The following is a 15,583-nucleotide window of genomic DNA, read 5'->3' as shown; positions in this document are numbered from 1 at the left end:
CGTCTGGGGTTTTTCCTGGGTTTCCCTCAGATGTGTAATAGGCGTATGCCGGCACAGTTCCCCTGAAGTCGGCCCATGGACGCAGCTATCCTCCCCCCGAGCGGATTCCGCTCGGTCTTCCACTTCACCCTTTCCTCTCCTCCTCTCCACCACCTTTCCCTTCCCGAGAAACATGCCTGCCTAATCAGGCAGGCAGACCTCTCGGGTTCCTCCCAACGACTCTCCTCCTCCTCCTCCTCCGATAACATAGGATAGAACGGAAGATCGGCTCTGGTGAGGCAGGGTTTTCACTTTTCGTTCCACTATAGAACCTTCCTTGAGGACGTCCTCCGCGTGAATATCACGGTATAGGCTGTGTTCCAATACTTTGGTGGACGGCTTCGTCGCGGTCTAAACGGAGGTGCCATTGTGCCACCATCTCAGTGTAGAAAGTTGTGTTCGTTGGTCGTAGTTCGTTGTAAACAAGGAGCGAGGACACAATATACAACACCCCACAAGCTCTGTATACCGGTCCGGTACTAAGCTCGGTACCGCAGCGCCATGGGCGTCCCGCTCGTTGCTGGTAGTCAAGGCACGACCTACTAGATTATAACGACCATGTCGTGGGCACCCCTTCCCAGCGCCGCATTTTTGTAAGCTAGCGGTGGCGCTTCTCATCGTCCCAGTTATTGCTTCCTCAACTTCTACAATACTTTGTACTTCAGCTCACCTTAGTATTTCTGTACAAGCGGTGGACGTTTCACGGATGTTTCATTCTGAGGTTGATTATCATCATCATTCTACGCGTTCTCCTAGGAGCTATCGCTGTCGTCTGCTACGGTAGTCGTACATACGCTTCTGCGCGTTCAGAATTCAAATTTCCATCGTCCAATCGTGGCGTGCCGATGAATAGCGCCCCTGGCGGATCGTGCGGACAAGCTCCTCATAGGGGTTGCTGATTGTGACGTGGTCGTTATAATCTAGTAGGTCGTGGTCAAGGTCGTGCTGAAGACTGGGAGGTGTTGGGTTCGAATCCTATATACCACCGGCTGTGCTGTTTGAGGTCTACTCTCGATTTTCCGAAGACGAATTTTCGGACGAATGTCGGCACGGTTCCCCCTGAAGTCGGCCCAGGACACATGCTAATCCCCGCCCCCACTCCTTCCTGTTGTCCTCTCTCCATCTGTCCACATCTGTACGGCGCTCACAGCCACAATTGCTTCGCGGCGCTAACAGGGAATAAAAAAGTTACAGGACGGTTACGACTCGTGTAACGCGAAATTCAGCGTCAGCTGTGCGTGCTGTAAAATGAGGCCGGATGAAAGTGTGTGGACAAACGAGCATTGATTTGTGGTTGGCGAGGTGAGCCTGAACTAGGGGGCTGTCCTGGAACGCCAGGTCTGTGCATGAGCCATGTCTATAGTTGTGGGCAGAGTTGTACACGTTACTCGAAAAAAGTAATTGATTACAATTACTGTTACTACTGCGCGAAAAGTAATTATTTACCGTTACAAATTACTTCATCAAAAATGTAATACGTTACCGATTAGAAATGTAACGCGTTACTTTCCCCGTTACTTTTAAATTGTCTCGCCTCCTGTCCCAGATGAGGACGACCGTGTAGGCGTTGAAACATCCGCTTCTTTTTGTTACTATTGTTACTGTTGCTCCAGTAGGTCGCGGTTATAAGGAATTATCGTATTATTGTGGTCTGCATGGAACACGTGAGGACCAGAGACGGCCGTCACAGTGACCTCTGCGTCATTGCTTCAGTCGAAGATCGGGCTTGCTGAAAAGTGTTGCCATTGTTGACAGAAGGTTAAAAAAGTAATCGATTACTCAGCAATTGATCACCGAAAATTGTAATCAGATTACTTGGAAAATTACTTGCTCACAAAATTAATTGATTACGTTAAAATTTACTGAAAAAAGTAATTGATTACTAGTAACGCAATTACTAGTGACGCGTTACGTACAACTGTGGTTGTGGGTTGGCGGATGTCAGTGCACAGCAGAGCGTAAGGTCCAGTGGATCGGACATATCACTCAAGAAAGTGGTGTTCTTGGTCAGTGAAACGTCCACATTGAAGTCTCCGACGACGCGAAGCTTTTCCGTGCGGTAGGGCCCGAGTATACACACACGCGAATGGGTTCCGGCGCGGCGCGAGGCGGGAAGTAGCACGCAGCCACCACGAGCCCTGCGGGAAGCTGCATGCCACAAATTTCACCGACGTCGACCCCAGGAAGGGTGGCTTCAAGTGGTGTAGCCAGTATATTCCGGCACGCAGGTAAATGGCAACGCCCGTCGCTCGGTTGCCCTTGCCCTTGCGACGCGCCCCGCAGCAGCACTTGAAGCCGTCGACTTGTATCGGTCTCTCCGTCTTCATCCGTTCATTAGAAAGACACACATGTGATGTCTTACGGAGGACATAGTCGTGTGCAACGTCTTCTGCGTGAAGCTGTACATTTAGGGATGCGAGTGTCAACTATAGTGGGGCTTGTCTAGTTGTTCCACGCAGTGCGTAGTGATGGTGCGTATATGCGGTGCTTTTGAAATGAAAATTGTCCTCCAGGGTTCTGTCAATAGTTGCTTTTCCGTGATAGAAGTTGAAGTTGCCAGCTCACTGAGCTATCTCACTTTCCATGGATAGTGGTTGTAATCTGGCGAGATTCTCCTCCTTACTTCCACAGCGCTGAGCGTACGTGCGATAAGAGTTTCATGCGGAGATGCGAATGCCGACGACGCCGACGCGATCTCGGAAAAGTCTCACTATACAGCTGACGCTGTAAAAACCAAGCTCGGCACCACCATGTCGAGACTCGTTCCAATTCGCCTAGACTGCTACCGAGACACAACTTAGCTAGACTGCACCGATGCCGACCGAAGTCCGACGACAGTCACCTAAAGTACAACGCCTATTATTATTATTATTATTATTATTATTATTTATTGGTCCATCAAGGCGCCTTCAGGCCATTACATGAGGGAGTGAGCGCGTATGCAACACACTGGCACTGTACATCAAACAATGAACATAGACTAAAAAAAAACACACAAAAAAAGACAGCAGACAGAAAAAGATTATAACAAGGTGAAAAGCAAAGAATATATCTGCGTTAGAGAGCAATGATGTGCGTGTACATGGAGCGACAATGGTCAAGTGAACTCGGCGATTAATGCGTTGGTAAATTGGATATGATCCGCGAGTTCTGCAATATGCCGTGGGACGCCTGTCGACGACATCGAGGTCCCTACGAGTCTGACGAGCCTGTGGCGCGTAATCATATTTCAGCGCGAAGTGACAGAATTGCAACTTTGCGTGAGGTAGTTCCCGCGTCATTCGGCAAATGGTGAACTCTTTTGAGGTGTCTGATATGCGCACACCCTCTAGGAACCCCTCAAGCACTTCAGAGAGCCCGCGCGGAAGTGATGTTGACGTCATTCCGTAACTCAAGTAGCGCCGCGCCGTGTCCGTAGCGGTCAAAATGAGACCTGGCGGTTGCTCACTGTGGCAATGGTACATCACTGATTGCGTCACGCGAGGAGATCGGGCCTTCAGGGTCCTCCGCCCAACTCGTGGCTGGATTTGTATCTTTCTATCTTTTCCTCTCTATATTCTTCATCTGCTCCTTCCTCGAAGCTGCGGCCTTCGTCGCTTATGCGCCAGGAAAACAATCATCATCATCATCATCATCATCATCATCATTGCCGTGGCTAAATCCCACATACTTCTCCGTGCCTTGCTTCAAACTTAACAACACACCTATTTTTTTCTTAGCACTGTAGTCAAAACAAAAACAGTCACAGCTCCTTTTAAATCAATGACACGTAATATCCTTCTTATTTCAAACCAGCATAGAACATGCAAAACACAGCACAGAGATAAATCATGTGTCTTGGCACTATTTGGCCTTATTCGGCCTTATTCGCTCTTGTGCCATAAAGCACCAAAACACCATCATCATCATCATCATCATCCTCCTCCTCGAAGCTGATGCCGTTATCCACAAAGAGAGATCGGTCTGGGCTACTGGCATACTAGAGTTACAGACCGCTCGGTAATAGAGGAGTCCAGGAATCGGGAATACAAAGGAGCATGAAAAAGGAGAAGAGACAGCAACTCACCCTCTCAATTCCTTCTTTCTCCTGCTTATATCCCTCCTTCCGTGATCCTTTGAAACTATATATCGCCACTTCTACAGTTTTTCGGCGCAAACAAATATTGGGCATTATAGAGACCTCACGTCCTCTCGGAGAACGGTGTAGGCTCTTTCCGGGACTTTTTATGGTGTTCTATCTTTGCAACGACGATTCTCCTATCCGTCTATCCGGTGCTGCATCCGTTACTTCGCTGTTGTCGATGACGACGAAACAGTGCAAGATCGATGCGATGAGCTCGATGGTTTCTGGGGGGAGAGACGGATTTGCAAAAATCTTGCCTCGGGGTAGAGTATAAAGTATAAGGAATCCTCGAAGGAGTGCAGAAGGTACAGATTTCGAAATTGATGTACCGTGGGCCGTTAGAGTTGGTTGCGAAAGTATGTCTGTCCCTTGCCATATGTCTCCCGGCTTGGATGGAAGTAGCAGCAACCTTATGTGGCGATAAAATGCAACATATGGGGTTCGTTGGTACATGTGTAAGGATTGCGACGCCAAGCACAAAGGACAAACGCAATGGAAGTCGAATTTCCAACCGGTTTTACAAAAAATGGCCAAAACGTTATCAAACATGAGGAAGACACCCCAAGCGGCACAATGTACTGAAAGTCGAGTGCAGTGGCGGAGGACGGGTAGGTGGAAAGCCTTGAACAGACTCGTGAAACTAAAGGACATTGATAAGACACATACCGTCCACCACCCGTTGCACTGGACTTCCAGTACATTGTGTTGCTTGGGCCGATGCATGGCGGAAAACTCGAAATCGAGGGCAGCGCGATAAAAGCTGTTTCCTTTTCTTTTTTATGTGTGTGAAAAACTATGGCTAGCAAACCCCTTACCCTTCTTCATAAGAGCTTTTTTATCTTCTTCTTTTTTTTTGCAACATACAGGTTGAGGTGGTCACGCGGACACAGTATATACTGTTTATGCTCATATTTCGTAGTGGTCTCGACAACTTGTCTAACGTGCACACCTGACGCTCTATAGGGCAAGCGGGTGGAATCAACTAAGGGTAAACCACCAGGTGGCTACATGCGCCGCTAAATACGATGCACCCACTTCTCCCTCCGGACCAATCACTGCATGTTCCGTAAGACGCTCATTTGGACAATCTACCAATCATGATACAAATACACAGGAATAACGTAGGTAATGGGGAGACATGAGTCCAGGTGATTTTTTTTTGCCACATATTGGTACAGTTTTTTATTTCATTTAAATTGATTGAAATTTCATTTATTGAATTGAACTCCGAAATTTCCCAAGTCATCCCTAACGTTTTCTTTGCGGAAATGGGTTCCTCGTGGTCGTTTTACTCAGTATAGCACCTGCAACGCGACGGCAATTGCTGAGATTGAATTGAAGCAAATTGCTGAAAATCCGCATAAGTGAGTCCTTGGCTCCGCCTTTTTTATTTCTATTTTTTATCTGTCGCTCTACTTTGACCGCCAAAGTGCGACGAAAGGAGGTTACATTCACACGCCATACAAGGGGGAGAGGGTTGAGATTCTTTCTCCCTTTTTTCCTTTTTGCTAATGACTGCCGGAAGGGAACCCAGCATTTTTTTTGCAGAGTGCACCACTTTAACAACGTGCTTTGCTCCACGCTTCATAAGTCTACTTGCCCGGCTGTGTAAGTATAGAGAAGACTTGACAACGACCTGGTCCTTTCCATGGTTGTCTTCCTGCCTATGAGTAGAGCTCTTTCTTATACAACGTCTGTGTCCTGACTACCGCACTGACAAAGCCTTGGGGATACCCCGCCTTCTCCAGTCTGTCTATTTGAGTCAAGAAACTTTCGTCCAACCTGCGGACAGGAGACTTTTCGATCGCATTGTTGACCGGGGAGCTCGCTACCCCCGATATTACCGTGCTCTGATGAAAATGGAAGCACCGGTTTCCGATGTGCTTGCCCATACTTGCCCATGCCTTTGCGTAAGTAAGGGATAGCGTTAATGGTTCCGCGCCCGCCCATAACAGAGAGAGAGCTTCGCGCAGTGCGCGGACCCACCAACGCTATCTGTTACGTACGCTATCGCCTTTGCGTACGATGTACTAAAACTCTCTATTAGAGGGTTTGTGTACACCGTATGCTATCGCCATTGTGCACGTAAGGGATAGCGTTGGTGGTTCTGTGCACTGCGTGAAGCTCACTTTCTGTTATGGGCATGCGCAGAACCATCGACGCTATCCCTTACGTACGCAAAGGTCATAGCGTACGATGTACTAAACGAGACCAACGAGAACTCCGGTCAGGTTAACCGCTGTGCTGTTGCGGTGTAACGGTTAACATATCTAACCGGAGATCAGAAGACCCAGGTTCAACTCATGGCGTCAGCAACTCTTTTCTATCCTCTTCCTCCTCCTCAAGGACATTACCTTAGCATCCTCAAGGACATTACAGGATTACGTATCTGCATTACGGGGGCCGTTAAGGGGTGAACAAATACGATGACTGACCCGGTTTCATTTTTGGGACCCATACGAAAGTCTTGAGGAATTGCAGTGGAAAATACTAAAAGTCACCTTCATTTATCTGTTGCGGTGGTGGCACAGCCAATGTATCAGCCATTTTTGGTCAAGTGCAGACCAGACATTGCGGATTGATTTTTATGCGTATTCGCTATGTGGGTATCCGATGTTACCTCTAACACCAAGGCAGCTTTCGTACGACGAAAGCCACTATCAGTTCGAGTGAGTAGAGGCTTGCGCTTATAAGTAACAAAGCACGACAAATAGCTTGTTATAGTTCTCAACATTACAAGTATGATATCGTACATCGAAGCCACATTTAGTTACATCCACGTGACCACCATTCAAGTCGACATACCGCAGTCTGTGTCACTCGTCATCCCGTTCGCTTTTCCGCATTTGAACGTGTCCGCAAAAGGCTTAAAATTCCTCAACGGTACGTTGCAGATGCCTTCGGAAGCTCCCGGGGCACTGCAGTGCGTGTAGCACCAAGACAGAAAGAAGAGCTCATCCTGCGTGAATCGTCCCATCGGCAGTCGCTTGCCTAGCGTGGCAGAGGGCCTGTACGCGTTCCAAAGAACGCCCAGCGTAAATATGGAATGAACTTGCGATGCTATTTCATTGGTGACGTTGCTCAAGGTACTCAGCCCTGGTAAGAAACATCGGATATATCGAAGAACCAGTGCCCTGCTTCTTTCGTCCCAGATGACTCCAGTTCTGAAGAATCGTTCCGAAAGAATCGTTGTCAGTTGAGCTCCTACATTTCCATACTTAATCGAAGATGGGTAGTCTACTTCGTAAAACGGATGCTGTAGAGCCCACGGCATCAGCAGGAAGTTTCCCTCCCTGCGGTCGAATGCGTGATAATGCACCTGTGTGTCCGTCGCGAACCGGTGTGTTACAACGTCTTCTGGATTGGAGTGCCTGTAGCCTTCGCTCGCGGCACGCCAGTTTCCAAGTGCTGAATCCTTCATCTCGGAATAGTTCTTGTACGAGACTTGGAGACTTTCCGGGAGGAACTTCGCGAGGTGCTGCAGGGCTGCGTCGAGTTTATGTTGTGGCTGTACCTTGGAAGTTAGGTTAAGGTTACGAAAGAAGTATTGCGTGAGCGACGTGTCGTGCAGCGCTTCAATGCTGCTGCTGAGAGTCGTGATGTCCTTCAAGACTGTCGGCGTAAGCTTCAGTGACGTCACGACGGCATCGAGTGCGAAGCCCATTAAGTTTTCTACGAAATCAAAGCAGAAGGATGGATGTTGCATCTGTGCGTTTCTATGTCCGCCATAAAATAACGTTACCACATCGGGTATACTAATCAAGGCAAGTCTCTGAGCCACAGTCCAGCCCAAGTAAGCGAACGTAGTCTCTTCTCCGAACTGCTGTAAGAGGATGAAGAAAGCGCGAACGAATTTCCAGTCCTCAACGTAGACTTTCACGCTCTGATACAAGGGTATGTTGCAGCGTTTCTTCAGGACGTCCCTCAGTTTTTCAAGATACTCGACCGGTATTATTGGGCTTTCGTGCGGTTCATCGAGCCACAATGAACTGCGTCTGTCACGTCCCTGAACGCTTTTCAAGATCGGTACCAGACCGTTTTCGACGACCCCGAACGCTTCGAAATCTATCGTGTCCTCACCAGGAACAGCGAAAGCATCGTGCAACGTCTTATAGTACGCTCTGTAAGTTCCACGTTCGATCATGATCTCCCTTCTGTCCAGAATTTCCGCAAGGAAGTCGGAGCTGGACAGGATAACTTTGTGCTGGTGGCTTAGACCTGGCTTCGGACGCGCATCGTCTCGTGGCTTGACTACCTCGATCTTCATCACGGCTTCCCACCGCCAATTAATGTGCAGCTTGACCAACGTGTCCAACACATCGACGTCTTCCACAAGGCGTGGCCAGTGGACACCCACAGACTTCAGTGTTCTCGTCAGCCCCTTGGTAGATGGCGCTACTGGCGCGTTCAAGACATCTACGCATGACTGGTAGAACTTAGCTGCCTTCTGCATCGGCGTGTTATGGTTGCCGCGGACTTTCATGGACGACGCACTATCCATGATGCTGCGCCGATAGTTCCGGAAGATGGCTTCGCGGACAGGGAATGGGTGGCGTTTATTCCAGCCGGTGCAGACGAAGCGGTAGAAGTTCTCGCAAGGATTGACGGTGGTGTTTATAGACTCGTGGATGAGGGCGCTGTATTGGTAACAGGAGCGTGCGCGGCAGTAGAGGTCCTTGTTGGATGCCAGGCGCTGAGAGAGCATCGTTGCGGCGGCGGCAGTGAATACGAAGACGAGTAGAGCAGCGATCAGCATGGCATGGAAGCGGCGGCCACATTGTGGTAGGGCTTCGTCAAGAGTGCTGTAGATGGTTCGGCTCTTAGTGGAGATGTTGAGAACTGATTCGGTGGTGGGGTCGGTGTCCGTCTGCGAAAGTGAAACAGAAGGCGCTGGTAAAGGAAGCATGAAACGACACTTAAACCATGTCTCATTCATCACGCAGCCTACACTAGCAGCCACTATGCAAGGTATTATCATCACACCTCAAGACCCAGCAATGAGTAGTGCGCCAGGAACTTTCATGAGGGTCAGGGGAATTCGCGATTATGTAATATTGAGTGTAACGTTGACCAGTTGATACCATTAGGGGCGAGCTACTACAGAATACGAATATTCTCTATGCAGGTTGTCTTAATGGTTCAGCCTTTTCTTGTAAGGTCTGCACAGTCTTCCGCCACTTATTGAAGCACCTTCAGAAGCAGTAGTAGGCATTGGACCCATAAATTACCAATCTCCTTGGTTGCAAGAAGCGAGAAACACTGGAAACAATTTTGCACACGCTGCTCTGGGGCGGGGGGGGGGGGGGGGACCCTCTTGATACACCTACCCTCATCCGAAACTATGCCATGAAAATAAAGGTATATAAATCTGAAGCGGGAGAAAGCAGGAAAGCCGAACCCGTGAGCGCCAAGGGCCAACTGTTCGTGGAAAAAAAAAAAAAAGGTGTGTGTGTGTGGGGGGGGGGGGGCAACCTATAGGCAGTTCGCGCTCTCTACCCTAAACTTCTTACAAGCTTCCGTTGATTCTTCAGGGTTGTGCCACTGTCGGGTGTTGGTGTCTCATGGGGCTCCATCGTTCATAGCGAAGCTTCGCACACTTCTTCTTCTTCCAAGGAGTTGATGGCCGTGAGCTACTAAGGGCTACCAATCAAAAGAACGTGCGAACGTTGAACCTTTTCTTCCTCCTTCTCCTTCTTCTTATTCTACCCCTTGTATACTACTACTACTACTATTATTTATTATTATTATGATTATTATTATTATTTGGAATGGCCATTAACCACAAGGAATATGCGCTAACGCGCGTTACGTGGTGCTTCTTCGTGTTACCCCAACAAAGGTATAATGTATCAATTACTATTTACATTGTATTCATGATGCAATAGTAAAATATCGAAACATTATTTGGATAGAGCGCATATTTAGCCGTTAACAGCGGGGAATGACATAGCCGGAAAATCATATCTTGCATTTAACGTGTACACGTACGTTCCTCGAGAGAAAGGCGTCAGGTTAAGATACCGACAAAAAATTGAAGTACTGCGAGTACTGTACTGAACATCTGCACAGTTCTGATGCGGCAGCTTGGGCGCGATCGGCATTTACTATGTCCTCTGTCACAGCCAGGCAGTGCCGTCGCGGCAAAATGTTATATCGTAAAGCGGAAGGAATATTCCAGCCATCCGACTCCTAGCGTTGTTACACAATTTCACTCATGGGGGGCCCACGTACAAAGGATTATACCCAATATCGAAATCCAATATATTCTTTCCACGGGCCATGCTAATTGCGCGGGATGGCAATTAATATCAGTTAGGAGAAAGTCCTGGAAGGAGACGATGACACTTTGGTATTTATTTCTCTCTTTTCTTTTTCTTTTTTTTTTATCTTGCGAGTCAGCGAATCAGTACTTCGTTTCCTACCAGGCTTTTCGTCGCCAGGATAAAAAGAGGACATGAAAGAAAGAAAGCCGGGCTGCGGTGCTCAAAGTAATTTGCTTAATCTCATTGGCTGCCGATGAAAGACAGCCACAGTGGATGCCAATGAGATTAAGGAAACGACGTTGAGTCACAGGATCAGGCAGGAACTTGGTCGCTTTGAAGGACGTTGATTGGCTGACTGAATCGGAAGAGTGCACACTTGAAACCGGTTAATTTTCAAATCACTGTATCCGATACCGGGAGCCCTCAGTCGGTCGTTGAATCATCAGTTATTGCGACCGATTCAAGAAGCAAAGGACAAGCAAAAAGTGTTGTCGCTGTGGGTTTGGATTATTAAGTTATCGAATCAAAAGTCGGTTTCATCGCAGTTTCTTTGTATACGTTTTGTATTAATAATGTTACGTCTCAGATTAGTAGCTTGTGGTATAATAAAACAGACCAGGGGGCTTAATCGCTTGCACGCGTTGCGAGTCATCGCGCGATACGTGAAGGGCGTGCTATACGTCACGCGCAACGTGTCACGTGCCCATCTTTTTGAATTTCCCGCCCGCCTTTTTTGAATCCCTTTTCATTCCTTTTTTTTTTCCCCTTTTATATTCTGAATGAAGACGAATCCTCTCCAGCAACGTTTCCGCTTGTATTTGTATAAACAGTTATTTATTTTTGAGATACAATTAAGTAATACACGTATATATAACGAGGAATTATAGTGCATAATAATACTGTATGTCTGCCTTCGCCATAAAACGCTCCCGTAATACCATAGTGTGACACGTACTATGCTGAAGCTGCGTGAATAGACATACTCTCGTTCGAGAAAGAGTCAGACTGAAGACACGTCCGGAGAATAAAAAGAAAGGAACGAAGACGGAGGAAAGAAAAAAAAAAAAAAAAAACGCAAACACAAGGGACAAAATCGCGCGTGCGGTCTTGACATGGGAATGACAGTCCAGCGAAATCCGTTCGCTCACCTATTTCTCCAACTTCTGCGATGTCGTCGTCTGCACACTGTTCTCTTTCTCTCTCTTTCTCTTTCTCTCTCTTCCTTTTTTTTGGATGACGTATCACCGTTTCTCGAGCGACTTTTCGTCCTAGGTATTTATTTTTCCTCCTCTCTGTACGTGGGGAAGCGTGCGCGCGTGTCGAAGCGATATGAAAAATATCCGTCATTCAGTCTTTGTATAGCGGTCCTTTTTCTGTTAGTGTTTTGGAGTTGACGTTTCTCAAGCAGCTTGGCTGTCCACGATTCACGGCCTCTGCGTTTGCAAACGGCGAGACGAAAAAAAGAAAGAAAGAATACAGGAACCTTTTCAGCGAGGGACGTCGCACGGTAGCCAGATTTAAAGTACCGAAATGCAGCAGACAGACAGGTTATGTTGACAGCATAGTTTAGCAGCGTGTTGCTTGTAAACCTAACGCAAAAAAAAAAAAAGAATTATAAATGTGACAGAGAACGCTAAGCATTTTTAATTTACTAGTAAAATTGGGCGCTAAAAGGGCTCGTTGGGCGACTTCTGATGGGGAAACAATACCTAATTCGTCAAGCAACAGTGTTCCATGTTCCCGACTGGCTTGCAGCTCATGATGACCACGTAGCCGCCACGTAGCCGCCACGTAGCCGACTTCTTTTGTTTCAGACACAGTGTTATGCGCATGCAATGTATAGTTTCGCCGGCGTACTTGACGAGCCATATATGCTCTGCTGGTGGTGACTTCGACACAGTGTTGGCCGTAATTTTCATTTTTAATTCTCTAAAAGGACATTCTGACATTGACGCTCCTCTGCTGTACGGTACGTTTAACGTGAATGACGCCAAAGTGCACTTCGAACAATTTTGTCTGAACAGGCATCTTCATTGCGAAGAGGGTATATGCTGGCTAGCACGGAGACGTCGTGGTCCGCTTGGTGTTACACGAATTTACGACAAAAGCCACTGATATTGCGTATGTCTCGTCTCCCGATGACCATTGGGCAGACGTCTAAAAATATTCCCCCATCTTACCCCAGAAAAAAAAAAAAAAAAAGAAAAGAAAGAAGAAGGAAAGAAAAGCGAGATAGATAAAGATCTTCGTACCGTTTCGCACTTCTCGCCTATAGAAGCCGGCGAAACTCATTTCCCCAAGGACCCATGTCCAAGGCGATGACGACGCTCTGCTACGTTGACTCTCAGATCCAGATCCCATGGGTGAAGCCACAAATCAGGGCACTGTTCAAAGTCTCGTTGACAGCGGGAGACGTAGACGCCACTTAGTTACCGGTAGCAGCGCCCTCTGTGTCGCACCCTCGACGCCAGGGACTAATATATCTGGGTTTGCGAAGTCATCGAGGCCGTGAAGACGCGAATCATTTGATAGGAAAGGTATTGAGTCACATATAGGCGTCTAAAGAGGCTTCGCGATTGCTCCAGCCTTCATACGCATCATTGACAAGTGTGTGTGTGCAAGCTATCTCTCGTTTCTTTTGAGCATTACAGGTTACCATGATATACTGCGAACGGATAAGTGTTTTTTATTTTATTTAGCTTGAATAAAACACAGCGAGCGTTGATTAAATTTAGCGTGAGTTACTACTGCTGGTACGTTGTGCTGAAGTCTTACTTTTTATTTTGATTTTTATTTTGATTTTGTTGTCTCGTGCCGTCCTCCAGGATGGTTCTTGGCGTTCTTCTTACGAAACATTGGTACGACATAGGATCGTTGATCCTCTGCTGCTACTTCAATTGAAAAAAAAAAAAAAAAACACGCATCAAGAGGGAAGGAAGCTTTGGCAGACACTGAAAGAGATAGGTTCGTTCACCCACTGAATCCCCGGTATTTCGGCAATTCCCATATATTGCTGCTGCCCCGTCCATGCGGCGGGGGCCCCTTATGCCAACTTTAATTAAGAACTCGTCGGGTTTGAAAGTACACAGTGCACTTTGTTTCACTCTTTCCTTAGTTTTGTGAGTTGTGAGCGAGTACAGTAGTGTGTTTTTAACCTGTCTTTTTTTTTTTTTTTAGGCGTGCTAGTGATGACGCTGTTGCGCGTGGTACTTTGCGGTGCTGCAAGTATGTATGTATAGTCCTGTACAACCAAAGAAAATCACGCTAAATCACTAAAGCTGGCTATAGCGCACTAGGGATTACAAGCTAGGAGCTAACTGAGTTAACAGCGCTAAACAAAGCTAAATGAATAGGTGCCTCTGAATGACTGTGTAATGAGTCTGTAATGACTCACTCGGCAACTAAAACCTACTGAAGGACTAAATCCTGTTTCGATGACGGCGGCAATCTGCTAAATGACTAAACAGCTGCAAAAAAAAACTAGAAAGCTATACTAAACGTAATAAAACTTTCACCCGCGAAGACTAATAGCAGATTATGAGCACATGAGGCGTACAACCAAAGAAGACCTCTGGGCTTTGCAGAGACCACTACACGCTTCGTAATTCCTAAAGATACGACGTGACTACATATTTTAACTTCCATCGGGTTTTCTCCATTATTTCGTGCCACGCTCCCTCTCCCCCTTTTCGTCGGCCCTTTCCCTTAATTAGGCGCCGCGGGCCACGGCAGCTACACTTTCCTAATACACGAGTCAGTTTGGCTGGCCATAAATAAATATCAATAAAGTCTATCGACCCTTAATTAGACGGTTGACTGACAGTCGCCTTTCTCTCGCTTTTCCTCTGCGAGGCAGTTATTGCGTAATATTTCAATAAATATAAACACGGTTGCGTCGAGAAAGTGTACCGGGGTAATAAAAAGCGTATTTTAATAACACCCGTCCCACCTTTTAAGCAGCCGAGCGTGACATTAATAAAAAAAAGTAACGAAAGAAAAAAAAAAGAAAAAGAAAGTGATTCCGCGCAGTTTGATGACATGTCCCGCATGTGCTATAGACGCCTCCTAATGCAGCGGATTTTTGATAATTATTGCCGCCGAAGCGGGTGTACTTGTCTCGTATTGGATTGGTAATGGTTGTGGCTATTTTGATGCGCGTCTGCTGTGGCAACAGTGGAGAAAGTGGTACGTTGGTGGTGCCCCCTGGCGATGGCCAGTTGACGACCTGCATGACATGTGTCATGGGGAAATGAGGACCCCTATGTACTTTAGATCTTGGCTTTCAATGTGTACGGGGAGGACCGTGTCTGGCTTTTTCCTTCTTCTTTTTTTTTTTTTTTTTTAATGACGAGGTCGATGAACGTAGATCGCGACTCCTGGCGGAAAAGTCAGGAACTTCACCGTACGATATGACTTATCCAGACCTATGTACCAGCGGCATGGCCGAGCGGGTAAAGGTATAGCCGCTCGCTGTTGGTGGTCAAGGTCGTTCTGAAGAGTTGGGAGGTCGCGTGTTCGAATCCTATACCACCGGTTGCGTTGTCTGAGGTTTTTCCCCGGGGTTTTCGGCAGACATATTCCAGATGAATGTCGGCACAGTTCTCCCTGAAGTCGGCCCGGGACGCACACGAACCCTCCTCTCCCCCACTGCTTCCAGCTGTCCTATATCTCCATCTGTCTACATCTGCACGCGGCTCATTAGTCACAGTTGCTTCGCGGTAGTAACACGGTACAAATCCGGTACAAATCGAGTGAAGCGGAAGCCTCAGCGAGAGCCACCAGTATTTCGAACAGGGACTGTACAGACAGATGCCCAGTAGAAGGACAACCGCTGTTCGAAATATCGACGTCTCATAGTCTGAGGCTTCTGCTTCAATAACAAAGGCATTTTATCGTTCGGAGAACATTTCAGAGAAGGTCATCATCATCATCAAAATAAAATTTCTCTTCAAGGAAGGTCTGATTCCAGTGAATCTCTCTCATACTTGACGACAGATCTGAGACCCATATGATATGACTAGTGGTTCCTGAATGTGAGCAGGAGAGAAATCTCGAATCAACTCAGAAACGAAATCAAATCGGAAATCAAATCAAATGAGACACCAGAGAAAGGCAATCACAGAAAACGAGAGCACGAGAGGACGACTGAAGCAGTATC

At 47.2% G+C, this 15,583-nt stretch overlaps 1 protein-coding gene and 1 long non-coding RNA gene across 2 annotated transcripts in view; one reads left to right on the top strand and one right to left on the bottom strand.

Moving 5' to 3' along the window:
• LOC135387837 (uncharacterized) overlaps positions 1-15,583 on the top strand; it is a 223,149-nt gene that overhangs the window by 21,336 nt on the left and 186,230 nt on the right. The gene's annotated exons all lie outside the window — the stretch shown is intronic.
• On the bottom strand, positions 6,924-9,782 carry LOC135389813 (neprilysin-2-like). Its single transcript, XM_064619841.1, has 2 exons — positions 9,673-9,782; positions 6,924-9,029 (listed from the first exon to the last, which is right to left on the bottom strand). Exons 1-2 carry the CDS (start codon positions 9,733-9,735, stop codon positions 6,954-6,956), a joined length of 2,139 nt encoding a protein of 712 aa, XP_064475911.1. The 5' UTR covers positions 9,736-9,782; the 3' UTR covers positions 6,924-6,953.

This window comes from Ornithodoros turicata, chromosome 3 (assembly GCF_037126465.1).
Source record: "Ornithodoros turicata isolate Travis chromosome 3, ASM3712646v1, whole genome shotgun sequence".
Taxonomy (NCBI): domain Eukaryota; kingdom Metazoa; phylum Arthropoda; class Arachnida; order Ixodida; family Argasidae; genus Ornithodoros; species Ornithodoros turicata.
This window is presented reverse-complemented; position numbering and strand designations above follow the sequence as displayed.

Bases quoted from the DNA above. Each gene is read 5' to 3' on its own strand.
- LOC135389813 (XM_064619841.1), bottom strand. From the start codon at position 9,735: ATGGAGCCCCATGAGACACCAACACCCGACAGTGGCACAACCCTGAAG. The intron at 9,030-9,672 runs GTAAGAAGTTTA...TCACTTTCGCAG, and splicing joins TGAAGAATCAACGGAAGCTT to ACGGACACCGACCCCACCAC.